The sequence below is a fragment of the Apteryx mantelli genome, chromosome 3 (assembly GCF_036417845.1).
Source record: "Apteryx mantelli isolate bAptMan1 chromosome 3, bAptMan1.hap1, whole genome shotgun sequence".
Classification (NCBI taxonomy): domain Eukaryota; kingdom Metazoa; phylum Chordata; class Aves; order Apterygiformes; family Apterygidae; genus Apteryx; species Apteryx mantelli.
The window spans coordinates 39,950,658-39,967,358 of NC_089980.1; the positions used below are offsets into that span (position 1 = coordinate 39,950,658).

Here is a 16,701-nt window from a genome sequence, read left to right on the forward strand (position 1 = left end):
GCGCCCGCGGGGCCATGAGGGCCGCCTCCCGCCATGGCCCATGGCAGCGCCGCGGTCATGCTCAAGTGCGTGGTGGTGGGCGACGGCGCCGTGGGCAAGACGTGCCTGCTGATGAGCTACGCCAACGACGCCTTCCCCGAGGAGTACGTGCCCACCGTCTTCGACCACTACGCAGGTGAGCGCCGCGGGGCCGGGGCCGCCCCCCCCCCCCCCCCCGGCCGGCGAGCGCCGAGGGAGCGCGGAGTAACGGCCGCGGCCCCGGCCTCGTCCGCCGGCGGGGTTCGATCCCCCTCCCCCCGCAGCGTCTCCTCGAGCCCGGCCGTTTAACGGTCGCTCCCCCCCCCCCCCACCCGGTGCCCCGCGGCGGCGCTGGTAGCGACGTGCGTTGTTTCTCCCTTGCAGTCAGCGTCACGGTCGGGGGGAAGCAGTATCTGCTGGGGCTGTACGACACCGCCGGACAGGTGAGTCCTGGCCGCCCCGCGCCCCCTTGCACGGCGCAGCGCGGCTCCCGGGGCGGCGGCGGGGGCGGCGGGGCGCAGCCGCGGCGCTGCCCGGAGCTGCCTGGCTCGGCTGCGCTGGCTCGCTGCGTTCGCGGGGACTAATCGCCCGCGTCGGGCCGCGTTTTTAGAGCGATTGATAAAAAAACGAGCTTTGAAAAGACGGTCATTGATCAAACTCTCCTTCGCCAGCGAGGACCCACGGCCGCGACACACTTTATTTTTAGTTGTGAGCGGGCAGGTCCTCGGGAGCCCTCGTCCGCCGGCGCCCATTGGCGCCCGCCGCGCCGCCGTGGGTTTCCCATTGGCGGGTAATGGCATCACCCCGCGCCGCGGGCAGGCGTCTTGCCTGGGTCTGCTTGTTACGGCATTGCAACACGGCGCTCCCGCGCCCGAGCGCAGCCCCAGCCCGAGCCCCGACTCTCCTGGCTCGCCTGCGATGGGAAAATGTGCTTTATTCAGCATGAGATAAACTTGCCGCCTCAAACAACATCAGGTCGGATAGGAACCCAAACTGCTGCAGGCTGTCTTGTTTGCACTCGGCAGCTCTTAAATAACCAAAAAGACCTTTTCAGCTGCAAAGCTGGAAGAAAATAAAATGCAATTCTCAGCTACTGTATTTGATATATATATATATATATATATATATTTTTTTTTCCGTTCTCAAGAACTTGAATGATTTTGTTAAGATTATTGCAGGCTGTTGTGAAAGATGCTATGTCAGCATGGGTCTTAAGCAGTTTTAATGACAGATTCAATATTTGATGTTTGGAGGGCTCCCTGATGTTGTGGTTACTAAAGGGTTCCATTATTAAAGCCTCCTCTTGGCTAGCTTAACTTTCCCTGCCCTAGCTGCATGCACAGCACTGGCTCCCGAGTTGAGGTACTCGGAGCTGTTTCCAAATGGCTTCTCTGAAACAAAATAGCTTGTAAAAGGCCTGACCCCGTGAGGTGCTGGAGTCTCCTCTGGAGATGTGGAGCATAATACAGAACGGCTGCATGATTTGTTGTAAAGTTGTGCGTGTATTCCTTATATTCAGACTTCTTCTTTCAGTGTGAGCATGTGTTTTGATCTTGCATGACCTGTGACATTAGACATGCCTCCCTGTTGTAAAGAAAGACCAACTAGTCAAATAATCTCATTAAGATAATCCCATAAATTTTTACCAAGTTATTCCTATACTTAGTTGAACAGCTAATGTCTAAACTACCTTTTCAGATCTGCATACAGCCTTAAGTAAGGGAAGCATCCTTAAGTAAGGGAAGCGGACAGTCTTTTATATTTTTGTTGGGCCTGAAATCAGTAATCAAATTCATTCAAGGAGAAGTATGGGAACCTGCCTCATTTCCAGAAAGCTAATATTGGACGGGTGAGACTGTTACCAAAAAGAAAGGTGTCATGATTGTGATCTCACTGACACAAGCACAAGTCAGTCAAATGTATACAAACCAAGCTCATTTGTTACTACTGTCACAGTTGTATTTCTCAGAAGTAAATGGTTCAATACCCAGCTTGTTGTGAAATACTGCTCATAGTATGCTACAAAATAAGGATCTAATGCTTGGGCAAATAAAGCATTTGATTAATATGCATCTATTCTTTTTTTAAATGAGCGTTCTAAAATATAATAGAAGCCAGCACTGCTGAATGTATGCGTAGCTTATTTGTGGATGCTGTCTCAAACTGCTTGTGCTGGCCTGTTACTATTAATGGGAGCGTGTCTTGTTCACTATGTGTAGCCTTAACTAAGGCGGTTTTGTGGGCTCCCACTCTGTCTGAATGTGCTGAGTACAAAACTGAATGACCTTTGGCCTCCCCTAAAGCTAGTAGGATAAACTGTCTAATTTGCAGCAAACCACAAGTGAAGTTATTCCTGTTGCACTAAGCAAAACTTTTCAGTGTTAAACTGTATATCCAGACCATGTACAAAGTTGAGGTAAGCGCTTTTAAATTATGAGGAGCCAAAATCTTAAGTACAGAAGAGTCCTCAATATACCACGGACCAGGTCTTGCTATCCAAATTCGGAGGAGCCTTAGTTCATGTAGGGTGTTTTAGTGAGGCTATCTTTTGAAATATACCTAGTCTTGGTAAAACTCCCCTTCTAAAGTTATCCCAACAATTGAAGTTTAAAGGAGTGAGAGAAGGTGGGTGGGTTTGCCCCCTGTGTCTGTGCACCCCTCAGACTGTGCAGGTGCATCCCCTGTGTCTGTGGCCTGCGAGGAGGGCTAGTGGCCTTTTATTAGCTGGGATTTTCTGTTCAGTGGAGCTGGCGGACAGAGAGGTGGCGAAGGCTCAGAATCTCTGCGAGGAGGAGAGAGCTGGGGATAGGATACCCTGTGGAAAATCTATGGAAAAATGAAAAATCAGAATGTGTAATCTTTCTTGCAGTGTTCTTTTGTGATGGGCCTCTCACCCTTCAAAGCACAGGTAGAAATTATCAGAGGCAACAGTATTCTTGCCAGGGAATGGGGACAATGGCTGGCAGCAGGTACCCAGAGAGCTTAATCAGACCTGCAGTGGTAATAAAATCTTTACCATTATCCTTGCCTCAGTTCAGAATATTTGGGGAACATGTGGAGTTCTGGGGCTGCCCACAAAAGCCCCATCCCAACATCCAGAACAACTGGGGAGATTCTTGTGACAAATCCTGTAAGTTTTATTATCCCTTTGCATAAAGACCCCAGTCCATCAATTTTATTATTTCTACTGGTTCATCACAAGAGAGTTTGCTGACAAGCCCTTCTTCCCAGAGCCATGGGATAACAGAAAAATTACTTAAAAGCTTTATATATACATACTTTCTCTCTCTCTCTCTCTCTCTCTCTATATATATATATATGAATGAAGCTGAAAAAGCATTAGTTGATGGTGCCTTCTCCATGTTGATGAAACAGTACGCTTCATCTGGTACATGCCTGCTGTTTGTACAGACTTTTGTATAGCTCGGTTTCTTTACCGCTCAAAGTCCTAGGAATTCTGTGCCAGCATACATCAGTAAAAAGTCTGTCTCAATGTTTTTATTTCTAATGCTTTCACCCCCAAATAGTTTTGCCATAAAATATTGGCCTGATAGTACCATTTTCTCAAAACTTGGCAGCATATGATTATGGTGGTATCTGAGCAGTTCACAAACTTCGGTGCATTTATATTCCTAGCTCTGGGCAGAGTACGTAGGGTCTACCATTTTCATTTTGTGGGGGAAGAGTGAGGGAGTAAAGTGAGGTTCAAACTAGGACCAACTCCAAATTAATACAGGAAGCATGTAGCAGAAAAGGATTAAACACCTTTTGATTTCTAGCTGGTGCCCAGCAGGCTCATAGGCCTGAATTACTGACTTTTCTTACCATTCTGTGGCTCTCTTAACTTATGTGGTTCTGCATTTAGCAACTTGTGATAGACTTTTGTTTGGCAGAGGGGCTGTAAGCTTTCGAGTTCATGAAATCCAGTGTTCGTTTCTAGCTTGTTTTTTCTCAACATACACAGAATCACACACAGTAACTATACTGATCACATAATGCCTCACAACTTTATGAGTTTAAAACATGTTGAGAATAAATCTAGTAAAGTCCCATTTATTTTGGGTTATATATATATATATAGGGGGGGATGACACTGGTGGTTCACAAACTTTGTGTGTGTGTGTGAATTCAGGCAGACTTTTTTCTAGCTGAAGATATTAAGGTCTTGGTTCAGCAGAAAATAGCCAGTACAGCTGCTGGACAGTGGAAGCTCCCAGAGCCTGTTCAGTTTTGCAGCTGTGGAGGCTAAGTCCTGCTGCAGGGGGGTGGATGGGAATGAGGTCCCTATGGTGGCCGTGCCATACTTGAGAGGACATTCCACAGGCAATTCCTCACAGAGGTGGAGCTTGCAGCTTCTTTTAGCCTTATTGCTGTACATGGCCATTCACTGAGACCAAGGAGACTGCATGAATTTGGAGCAGCTCATAGTTTGTCTGGATCTCAGTATACCCCCTTACTCCTCCTCCACCACAAAATAAGAGCTATAGACCCTACCTACTCTGCCCGGAGCTGGAGGTATAAATACACTGAAGTTTGTGAATTGCTCATGATACTGATGCTTGGATGCCTTTGGCTTTGTAATAGCCTCTCCTGCTCTAAGAGAGTAACTGTGTGTGTCGATACTGATCTCTATGGATTAGGGGTACATGGCAAAATTACCCTGGGAAGGGAACCTTGACTTCATCAGGAGTCTCTTAACTCTACCGTTTTAGAGTGCTTTTGAACGAGTAACAAGTGATTATCATTTTGATCTTACATAATACCAAAAACAATACCCTGATACTGCCAACTCTCGTGATATTAAAACACTTTGGGAGAAAGTTCTTTAAGGATTTACAAAGAGAGGTGTGCTGTTTGTACCCTTGCCAAACAGAAAATGATCTGAGGAAGTGGGAGGTGGGAGGACACACAGGATTTGCCTCTTAGCAGTTTTACTCCGTAGTGAAGGATGCTACTCAAAATGGCACTTGGAGTCCATCCTCCTCTTCACCCCTTTTGATGTGGGATTCTCGTTCACAGCATGAACTCGTGGAAGTACTGTACTGTACTCGTGGAAGCCTTGCTCTGTGTGTGCTTTGCTGTAAAGGACTGTCAGTAACTGGAGGGAGGACAGGCAAGATGCAGGAGCAGAGCTCCTGCTGTGCTGGTCCTGGTACCCCAGGAAGAGAGGCATAGTGGGGCTGTCTGGTGCAGGTTTGGCCAGATGCCCAGCATCTGGGCAGTACAGAGTGGGGTACAGAAGTAGTAGAATGGCCATTACTATGGTACAGTGCATAATAATAACCGTTCGGTATCGCTTAAATTTACTGTTGTGATACTAGCACAGTCTGTTTATGTTGCCCACTGCTGATTAAAAATTTTTACATGCTGAAAGGGGACCAATGCTGAAGTAAATGGTGTTCCTGGAGCATCAGCTTTCCCACTTCTGACTATATCTCTGCCTTAAAGGCCTTATTATGTGTGTAGGCAAGCTGTACATCTGATACAGTAAAACTCTTGGTGCCTTCTCAACTCTCACCAAAACAGTAGCAGCAAAGCTCAATATGAGATCAAGCTGCTTCTTGGTTTCTCTTAGCTCAGATACTGGTGGCTACTGTCGTTGTAGCTGCAGCCATCTTAATTCAGATACTTTGACTTTTTTGTTGTAACTTAGTCCCTAATGTTAAAAGCAATTTTATATTAAAGTTGGTCAGACTGTTGAGGTGCCTAAAGCTAATGCAAATATTGTTAGAAAGATCAGTGCCTGCGTTAAGACCAGGCTTGAAAACAAATGATTTTAACTGTAAACGTGCCTGTGGGAAAGGGAAGGATAGAAGTATGGTTACGAAAATGTATGGTCACAAAACTTGCAGTGGTTGCTATAAATAAAACAAGAAATAGCAGTAATCCTTGTAATCCTTGCTGGCTATTTGTCTTGGCTTTGGTAGGTAGCCCTGGTTTAGTAGGTGCCAATTCGCTATCCCACAGAAAGGAGAGGCAGCTGCTGATCATTTTGGCTATGATGTTGTGAAATAGGATTTTCCTTCCTACACCACATCTATTTCTTCTGTGTTGTATATACAGCTCAGCTGTATGGCCACGTGCAAACCTGGAACTTGCAAGCACAATTCCATGGAACATAAAGCCTGTGGAGCTGTAAATATTTAAATCTATAACATGATTTTGGCAGATATAAAAATTAAATGTTGGGAATTAACAGTCTGTCCCCACCGAGTTCCCCCTTGCACCTCCTTTCTCTCATTTCTGTTTTCCCTTGCTCCCATTATATTGTCACAGCCAAGCTGGCAGCTGCTGCTGGGAACCTGTGAACTCCCTCTAGGCCAGGGCCCCATCCTGTGAATAGCTCAGCCTTTGCTGAAGCTGGTGTGTGGTTAAGGATACTGCCAACTGTGTAGACTTAACGGCTCTGCAGCAACAACTGGATGTAGGCAGGTTATTTTAAAGTCTAAATGTGCCTAGATTCCACCTCTGCAATTTAAGTTTTTCAAGGCAAAAGAAAGAAGTGATGTGTGTAACCTTATGATCTGTATGTTGAGAGTTCTGTAAACAAATACTTAAGTGAAGACAGACTTTCTCTTTAAAAAGACTCTTGACTCTGGATCTTCAGACCATTTAAAAATATTAATACCAGTGCAAAGTTTACATTCAAACACCTCATTGTTAACTGTGATTCACACTTTAAACATTTCTTATCTTTCCTAGAAAGATAGGAAAGTATGGTTATCATCAGATGGGGAGACTCAGGATGAGAGATACTGCTCTAAATTTCCAAAAGCATCCACTAAATATACATGCCAAACTCAAGACAGTTACATTTAATTTTCAATGTCAAAAGCCCCAAAGCATTTCTGAAAATCAGAACAGAGTTATCTTAACTAAAATGTAAGGGCTGTGTTTGAAAATGAAGATCTAAAATGCCTCAGCCAAATTAACAGTAAGTTAATGGCAGAGCTGAGTAAAGAACCCAGAGCAAAGCAAGTATGAGAGGTTCTCTAAAACTTCACTTTATGATGTTAGAAGCACATTTTCATGAAGTCCGCTGACCTAGAGAGGCTCTTGCTAAACATTGATTGTGTAGTCAGGTAAAAATCCCTCTTTTCTGGGTTAAGAGTCAGTAGATATCCCTTAATTTGAGATAGAGTTCTCTCTGAATTTCACTCTTGTTTATAATTTCTTTGAGATATAGTGACACCTCTCAACAGTCTCCAACTATCACAGTCCAGAAAGGCAATACTGAATACAAACAATAACTATTGCTCTGCCAATGTAATGTTATTGCACATCCTCTTATTTCCTGGCTTCATTTTAAGATGATATGCACACCTGCAATCATTTAATTATCACATAATCTACAACTGTCCTGAAGGAGGCAAGAGTGATAAAATGAGACAACTGTGTATAGGTGGTACAAGCTGGCATAGTTTTTCTTATAGAGAACATATGAGACCTGTGGAAAATTTTGGAAGGTCTGCAGTCATACTTCTTGACTGAAATCGGTTTCCTTTGGAAAGGACTCTTCACATTTCAGTAAATATGAAAAGTACCAAAAATGCACTACTTTTCATTTATAGTCTTAACTCTATCCTGAGCCTCCAAACTACCTCTTAAAACAAGCTAAATCTAATTTAGAGTACTGCCTCCATAGCGAAGACCTACTTACTCCTAGTCAAAATACTTTAAGTCCTTTTTCATTGTTTCTTGCCATGTATATTAGGGTCTGATCCAAAGCTCTGTGTCAGCAGGCACCCTATTGCTGATTGCAGTGTGCTTTGTTCCAGATCCTTTATTGAGAGCACATGGACAAAATGAACATAAAACTTACTTCAGCAATACCGACAGTTTGTTAATCCCAGGCATTCAAAATGATGAGTCAGCTGTTCCATCCTCAGACACCACTGTGAAGTACCTTAAAAACTATGAAATCAAAATGCTTTGAGACATTTTCTTTTGCCCTTTGCTGTATGTGTTTTTTCTTTAAGCCTTTGGGCTTTGTGTGTTCAAGTTTTCTCTATACCTGTAGGAGACTAAACATTTATCTTTCATTTTAAGGTGAAAAGGATGTGATTTTTCTTCGTAAAATCATGAGACTCCAGGAACTGAAGCTTTAAAAAATAATATAAAACACCCTGATTTCAAGTCCTGCAGTTTTATTGTGAATTATTTAAAAAAAAATAAAGTGTTACTAAAATGGGTAGTTTGGGACAAAGCTTCAGAACTTTTTTTTGACCTTTAAATTAGCAGTTACGTTTCTAACAAAACTGTCCCTCCTCTAATTAAAAAACACAAAATGGGGGAGAGGAGGGAAACTGAACATTTTTACTGCTCTGTTCTGTGTTTTTATAAGTAGTTTATTGGTTTGGATTGGTGATTGGATGATTTGTGTTAAGAAAAATGTGTCCAAATGACACTTTCAGCAGTTCTGAAAATGTTGTGTGCTTCGACTGGTTAGCTGCTACTGTCATCATTCCCTTTTAACATTGTTCTGTACTGCATCCATTTTGCGGCATGTGTGCAATAATTCTTTGCAATGGCCAGCGCTTGCTGGTGGCTTTGTAAAAATGCAGGTGGCATTATTATCCTCCAGAACAGAGGAACATTAATCAGCATCCTAGGTGAGCTTATTACTTTAGATGAATAAATACAGGCTGAATCTGCCTCAAGCAGCTTGCACTTTAAATTGGATGCAGCAGTGAATGCTGAAAGATCATCTGTAGGACCTATTGCTACTTCCTTGTTGGGCTGGATTTCCAATTGGGATGGAGAAGCTGAATGAATAGTGGATAGATGCCAGGAACGATCTGGGCTGCATCTTTACTTATCACCAGCAGACAGACCAGTGAGATGACTTACATATTCTTCACTTGAGAAAGAAAAACCCTAGGCGGTTTTCAGTTGCCTTTACATCTGCTGCAGTGAAATCACTGGATGTTTTACCATATTCCTCACTGGAAGCTGTTAGCCCTGCACTATGCACTCCTGACAAATCAAGACTTGACATAAAATATGTGCAGAAGACTCTTAGGAACTCCTTTAATTCCAGAAGGTCTTTCATTTATAAAATGTGCGCATGATGGCACTGGTACTTTGTCACTGTATGTCTTCTTAATAGTTGCATGATGGGATTTAATCTTGAGGAGTCAGTCTAAACTTATTCATCTATCTTAAAAAGCTGTTTCTCAACACTGGACTGAAGAACATGCCTTTGGGTTTTGTTTGTAGAAAGTAAAAGAGAATGGGATATGTAACTGGTCAGTCCTGCTTGTCTGGACAGGGTTTATGTAATTAGTTAATGAAAAGACATGTTTGATATGATATGGATAACTATGTTAAACCATCTCTATTCCATAATCTGTTTTGCCTCAGAAAACAGATTTCTTGATGGTCATATCCTTCTGTAAGAATGCAGTGAAAGGACCCATCTTTTCCAAAAGCAGGTTCTGCAGAGGATCTGCAGAGGATCTGACCAGATCCTCTGGCCCAGAGTACCTTTCAGGGTTGTGTTTTGTTTTGTTTTGCTTTGTTGTTCTGATTCCCTATGAGGGAAAAGAATGAAAAATCCTGATAGGTTCATGGCTGCAGTCACCAAACCTGGGGTGAATTCCTTTCCTGGAGAAAGTGAAAATCCAGTGTGGGAAGAATGCTATTCAGAAGTTCACTGACTCTGAGAAAGAAACCAGCACAGCAACTCACAACAGTCATGTGATTTTTTCATGGATAATGAGTGAAGGGGTTTGCCAGCACCAGTTATTCTGCCACTTCTTAGGAGTTCCACATTGGACCAGCTACTGATACAGGTGTTTAAGTGAAACTGTGCTCGCTGAAATTGCTTGCAGTCAGTTGAATCCATGTTATGCTGTTGCAAATTCTAAAATAATAAGCCTTTAGAGAAAATTCAGGGACTCCTACTTTTAGAAAGCCATGAAGAAGTCAGCAAGGTCAAGTTACTGTTGTGATAGAGAGGAGAGAGGGAGTGTACTGTTAAAACTGTCTAGGCAATAGTTTAGCATCATCACAAGGCAAGATGCAAGACTTAGACAGTATTTGATTCCACATTAAGACAGAGCGCAATCTTGGTCACTTAAAGGGAAATTATATATAATAAAGAGAATATTCTGCCCTTCTTGTCTTTAATATGCAAAAATCCATCTTAATAAGCTCCATCTTCCAGCTAGTTATTTCTCTATCTATAAAAAAGCCTTTCAGACATGTAAGCAGCTGCACAGTCCTCAAATATGCCAGAAGGAAACTTCTATTAAAAAAAAATTCACAATTCACAAACCCTGGGCTTTTTCAATGTATAATTCATAGCTGCTTTGAACAGTCCTCCTCATAGGAATTTAGAGATGGATTTAGATTAGCTTACCTCATTTTTAGAATACAATGGGAGAGCATTACCCTGTATTCTTGCAGCCTTTTCTATAAATTAAAAATAGATGCTGGATCCAAATGAGCAGCTTTCTGCATTCCTTGGGAAGCCTTTGTTAACCAGCCACAACATGCTTCATTTAGAAATGCAAGCGGTTTCCCCAGAAGCCTGCAAAGAGATAGAGGGTCTGTAGCGTACCTTTTCCCAGCAGCCAGGGAATAATCACCAGATCTTGTTTTGCATGTTCAGAAGCTAGTGGCTGCAGACTTTATGCAAGTGAAAAAAACACGTAGCGATCAGTGTAATAGGGCTTTGATTGTGACTGCCGAATTGGACAAGCAGCAGTCATTTTATGGCAATGCTGTGTCAGACCAAATTGCGACTTGCCAAATGGGCCTGCAGTAGAGGTGTCTCGTGAGTGGCAGTACCAGGATGACGGCGTGCTGGGGAAGCTCCACTCGCCTTTGCTGCAAAGGATTATGGAGTATATGCAGCCTGCGCTGAAAAAGTGCAGAGTTTTTGTAGCCAGGGAAGCAATTTGTGCTTTGTATAGGGCCGTTACAGACCACTTCCCCCTCTCTCCTCCCCCACCCACGTATCTAGGAGAATCGGAAACCAGAGTGTGATTCAGCTGGTTAAAATCTGTTTCCTGGTCTGCTTCTGGAGTAGACAGTTGCTCACGGAGGCTTTGCTTGGTGCTTATGGCAAAGCTGCAGATCAGCCTTTAATTCCAAATAAGCTGTGGGAGACAGTAGGATTTGCCCACTGGGTAACTGCAAGCTGCTTTTAAGTCCCTGGGACACGTTAGATACAACAGCAATTACGGTTCAGTCATTATGTTTAGTATTTCCCAAAATATTGCAGGAGCCATTTCTGAAATGGAAATTTCAGGGAAGAAAACTATCAGCAATGCAATCTTGAAGGATAGCTTTGAAATGCACTCCAAAATGGTAAAATTAAAGCACAGCAATTCAAACTGAGAGAGGACCTTTAGACGGTCATTACCAAGCTCTACCATGAAATGGATTATAACTTAGACCTATAGTTGTGAGTTTGCTCCACAGAAACCAGCTCTAGTTATGTTTGCATGCCTCACTGAGACCCTTTGAGCAGCAGTAGTCTTTACCCTTCACTACATGAAGGTTGGATTCCTCTAGCAACTCTTCCTGATGTCTATTTTTGGCTTCCCCTCTAAAAACAGATGGTTGGGAGTGAGAACCTCCTCTTATGATTGCTGTTGTAAGCTGTGAAAGCAACAGATGGTTGCTAACACAGAGATCACAAACCTAGAGTTGTCAAGTTTCAGCTTTTCTTCCAGAGCGGTGCAAGCTTTACCCTCCCCCCAGTCTTATACCTTCATAGGATATAAAAGAAATACACTTACCCTTTTGTTATAAGACTATGTCAGTATTAGGTGGAGATGTATAGTTAAATTTCTTTCCTAAGCTGCAAGACACAAAATCCTTAACTTCTTTGGTTTCATAAGAGTACAACAGACCAGGCCTGGATTAAAACATAAGCATGACACACCTTGCCACTAATGCTATGACATTTAAGAATTTGGTTTCTCTTATTTGTTTAAAGAAGTTAGTCCTCATATTTGTGAGGAAAAATCAAACAAACAGATCTATATTAAAATCTTTTGATGACCTTTAACAGCAGATCCAAGAGGTGTGAATTTGCCCAAACATCTTGTCAAGGTGCCGGAAGGTATTGACTACAAAGAAGGCTTCTCTAATTATCTTTCATCTCTCCAAATCATACAGAGAGACCCTAATATCACTCCAGAGGAGAAGGAGGCCTGTGGTCTCACTTTACTGAGAGAGGGGTATGGATCACTGTCTCCATCACTTTAACTTGGTCAGGGAGGAGGGTGATATGATAATACAGGGGAGCTACACAGGCTCTAATAATGTGGGATCTCAGGTATGACTGCACCCCTTATTTCAGTTTCATAATAAATATGAACAAATACTGCTTTTTGTGGGTCAAGAAGGTTGCTCAGAGAATTATTAGACTTCAGTATGTCTTAATTTATTAAAAAAAAATCCCACTGCACATAAGCTATGTACATCAAAGGCTTTTGGAGTGCTTTGCAAAGACTAATGTATTATTAAGCCAGCAAACCCCTATGGGGCACCCTAACAGATGGGAAGATGCAAGTAAAGAGAGGATAATAATTTACTCAGGGCTACATAATATGTCAGTGGCAGAGCTGAGAATACAGTTTGTGTGTTTTTAACCATGCCATCCAACTCACATCCATGGAATTGGGCAAAAATATTAATTTAAAATCAGTTATACAACTTGCTTGAAATGCAGCAGTGCATTCTACTTTCAGTCTGAGCAAACCCTTGAAATGAAGAATAATATTCTCCTGCAGAACTGCAAGACCGTTCTTCAGTCTATGGGCAAAAAGTTCCTAGAGACCTCTTTTTCTGAGCAGCTAAAGGTCAGGAAAAGAAACAGCCAGGTTTTGGATGTGCTAAAAACAAATCCATCCAAACATCCACAGTACAGTGAAATTCAGTGATTCAGTATTCCAATACAAGACAAAACAAAAACCCAAAGAGAGGTGGATTATTAGATACTATACCAGATGGAAAAACAGACATAAAGGAGAGATTTTAAACAGTTAAAATATAGGAAATGCTAGATTTACCTTTAGAAAAATAAAATCAGAGTGAAACAAAATTTTAAAAGTATGAATTTCCTTTCTTCCCTCTTACCAAAATAAAAAAAAACACCAGGCCTCCCCAGTCTGTAGTTGAGAAGCTGAGACGAATCACTAGTTCCTACATCTTGTCTCTTTTCCCTATTGGCAGCTGTCTTGAGTTATCACAGTGATACCAATGGACAGTCTTGTTGCAATGTAATACCTTTTACAGGGTGTCCATAGAGGATTGAAGCTCTGTATAACATTAATTCAGCCAATACAGTTGCATCCAATTTGTTGAAAGTTGTTACTACAATTTATATATTTTCATCATGTTTTCTTATCTGTATTCATCTGCTTCAGCAGATGGCAAACAATTTTGTTTTAAAGTCCCGAGTATATTGGAGAATGAGCTACCTCACTACACTGGATATTTTGAAAAGTGTACTGTACATTATTGATCCTTAATGAGTTTCTTGTCCATCATATTCATATTCTTAAAATATTCCAGTTAAATTCTTTAAATGTTTTTAATGCCCCCAAATATACACAGTGCCTCCCCAAATTAGATTGAAAGTTTAATTGCTGTACAGTGCGCTGTGTGCACTCAAATTGGAATTTATGTTGACTGACTAGTATAATTAGATTTTGCCATTGCATTTAATTTTAGAATAAAGCACATTTATTTCACTTACACTAGATTCAGGAAATAATAAATTATAGTTGAAGCAATCAAATTTTTGCAGGCTTCTCTAATAGGCAGTCTAAATTCATATGGTATTTCTGATGCTTCTACTAAGTGCAGCAATTATTTATGCCCAACACATGAGAGAAAGTTTTCAGGTTTTGATTATTATTTCTGAGGGTTGTTGGGGAGTGGAAGGAGTGTTTAGCATAGATGGACTACTAGATGTTGGTAATATTTAAGCCATGATCTGTCTTAGGAGGACCCAGGACCAGTCTAATCATCATAGTACTGAATGTGGTGGGAAGCTATATTAGAATTATGGGTCTCACTAAAACAACTGGTGGGAGACCACTATTAGTATCAGTATGAACATAATTTTTGTAGCACAGACAAGGCTTAAATAAGATGCCTGACAGCATTGACTTGTTTCAACCAGCAGGATTGGTGGGTATAGCCAAATTCTCTGATAGTTTAAGCAAGCAGGAATGCAGTGAAGTTACTGTAATGAATACCATGTACAGCTCTGGCTGTTGTACTTGAAGTGTCCAATCACACTGTAGTTGTCTTCAGTTTAACATTTTAATTACACAGCATGGACCCATAGCCAGCCCACTGCAGAAGGAACAGGGTGTAAATCAAAAGGCATATTAATAGCTGCAGGAACAGGAGAGGAGTTCAGCAATGCACACTGCTTGAAAAGCAGTGAAATTGTTCACTTCCAGATGTCCCCTGATAAATACTTAGGTACCAAGATGTGGATAAATGTACGAAGATTAGTATCCAATAGGGCCTAAAAAGATGAACTAAATATGCAAGTTTTAAAGTAAGTCATGAAAATGTAACCTGCCTTTGAGATCTGAAAATGATTAGTATTTGCCATGCATAAAAGGTCTGTCTGCAACTTAAAATGGATTAACTAGGATCACTGGACTAACAGTAATTTCTGGTGACAGTGAAATGCTTTCACCATTCCAGTATTTAATGCAGACAGTGCTCTAATTACTGTAACCCAGGATGAGACTTTGTAGTGAAGGCAACTCTTTGGTGGTGGGAATAAATTACAATTGTAAACTAGGATTTCTTTCAGTTATTTTTTTAGTTACTTTTCCAGTAATACCCTACATATGATTTAGTAAAGCTGAATTTGAGAGTGATTGACTGATCTGCCTGCATGTTCTTGCATACTAATATGAAGATTTTATACTCCAGGGACCAGTCTAATTTGCAGTTGAGAAGCTTCTTTTAGGATTTTGGTCTCCACCCGAGAAAACAGAGTGGCTATCCTGAGCAGGCTCTAACTACATTAAGTAGTAGAAGTGAAACATAAAATACACAGTTAAGAAATTGAATGTTGAATAGTTTCAAGTTCTTGTTGTGATTTTTTTAAAAGTTTATTTTTGCCTTCTATGATAAATACCACTGAGGTTGCACAGCCGTGGTGACTAGCTTTTTCTTGTGAAGCAGGATAGGAGCTGACATTAATAGAGAAACAACTGGTCTCCAAAAAGGCCCGTCAAATATTTCATCTACTATGGCTGTGAAATTGTGTAACCATGTTTACAGCTAAGTATGGTCTACCTTATTGACAAAACCGTAGCGCATACAAGACTGGCTGAATCTGTATAGCCAGAGTTGCACATGAAAATACTGATTACAAATAAGAATATTCTGTAAATAGACACTGTAGAGTACTGGCAAATGATCACCACCTTACATGGGCACACTCCTAGAGTGTATGTTCTCGTATGTCTTTTCTCCATTTCGTGACAGGAGAAATGCTCTTTTCCCATAGGTGTCCCCTTCCAAAAGAAAAGATGGTCTAGCAGAAACTATTTTGTGGAAGTTCTCACATGTTTTCTGAAATTCTAGTGACACAATCTTTCAAACGTAACAATTAGTCAATGAAGGCCTTTTTGAGGGTGCAATGATACAATTAATATCTGTTAATGTGACAGTTGCCAAGGAAATGAAAATTGAATTTTCTGGCTTGTTTCAAACATGGAGTTGAATTACACTTCTGTCTTTGCATTTAATGAACAAACCATTCCAATATTTGTGAGATTTAATTAAGATGGGGAGCTTACATGGGGAAGAGGGAGGCAGCTGCAGCCCACTGATTAACCCTGCACTGGTGTTTTCTGTGGAAAAGAGAACACAAAACCAGCATTCTTTGCTGTCTGTGCAATGCCTGGGCTCAGTCTTAGTTATTTATGTTAAAAAAAAAAAAAAAAAGTGTGAGGTAGGAACAGTAGGGCATTGGTTCAGTGCCATAGACCAAAACAGGCCTTGCAGAGAGAAGCTGGGGCTTGTTCCCTCCTGTCCTTAGCCAAAAAATGTGGCGAAAGCCGCTTTCCATCTTTCCTCCTGGAGGGACTGTTCCTATTTTACAGAAGGGACAATGCTGCTAGGTACCTCTGTTGCTAAGGTATTGCATGCCTTTTCAGTAAGACTGGTGGCTTTAATGCTACGGCTGTAAATGACAGGAATAATAACCTTTTCACACTGATTCACCTTTATCCTTCTCCCTGCCCCACAAGAGGGCATTAATGTCTTTTGGGTGGCCTTTTCCTCTGATAAACGCTATCTTGCTCTTTAATTTTTGCTCTTTAACACACTTGCTTTTTAATTTCTGTTCCTTCCCACTGTTAGCAGGGGTTATGCTGCTTACAGAAAGCAGAGTCTAGACAAAGGAACTCCCTTCTGATCCCTGCTGTGTCTGACCTGATCATCACCACCAAGACAGTGCGGTTTTTAAGCGACAGAAAGAAAATTCTATGGAAGGACTTAATATCACCTCAAGTCAAGTTCCAAAAGAGAACAGGCCCTTGGTAAAGTGCATTGAACAGCCATAATCTAGCCTAGCTTTGTGTAGGCTGCATCGCTCTGTGGCAGGCACATCTGTGTATTTTTCTTTGGTCAAACAAATCCTAGCCTTTGCTCTGCAAGTATATTTTAACCATAAACCTTTTCTTT

General features: G+C 41.7%; 1 protein-coding gene across 1 annotated transcript in view; it reads left to right on the forward strand.

The window, feature by feature from the left end:
• Nucleotides 1–16,701, forward strand: part of RHOQ (ras homolog family member Q) — a 26,365-nt gene continuing 9,664 nt past the window's right edge. Inside the window, exons 1-2 of the mRNA XM_067293163.1 lie at nucleotides 1–175; nucleotides 403–461. Of these exons, the coding sequence (XP_067149264.1) occupies nucleotides 34–175; nucleotides 403–461 (201 nt within the window). The 5' untranslated portion in view covers nucleotides 1–33. The remainder of the gene's footprint in view (nucleotides 176–402; nucleotides 462–16,701) is intronic.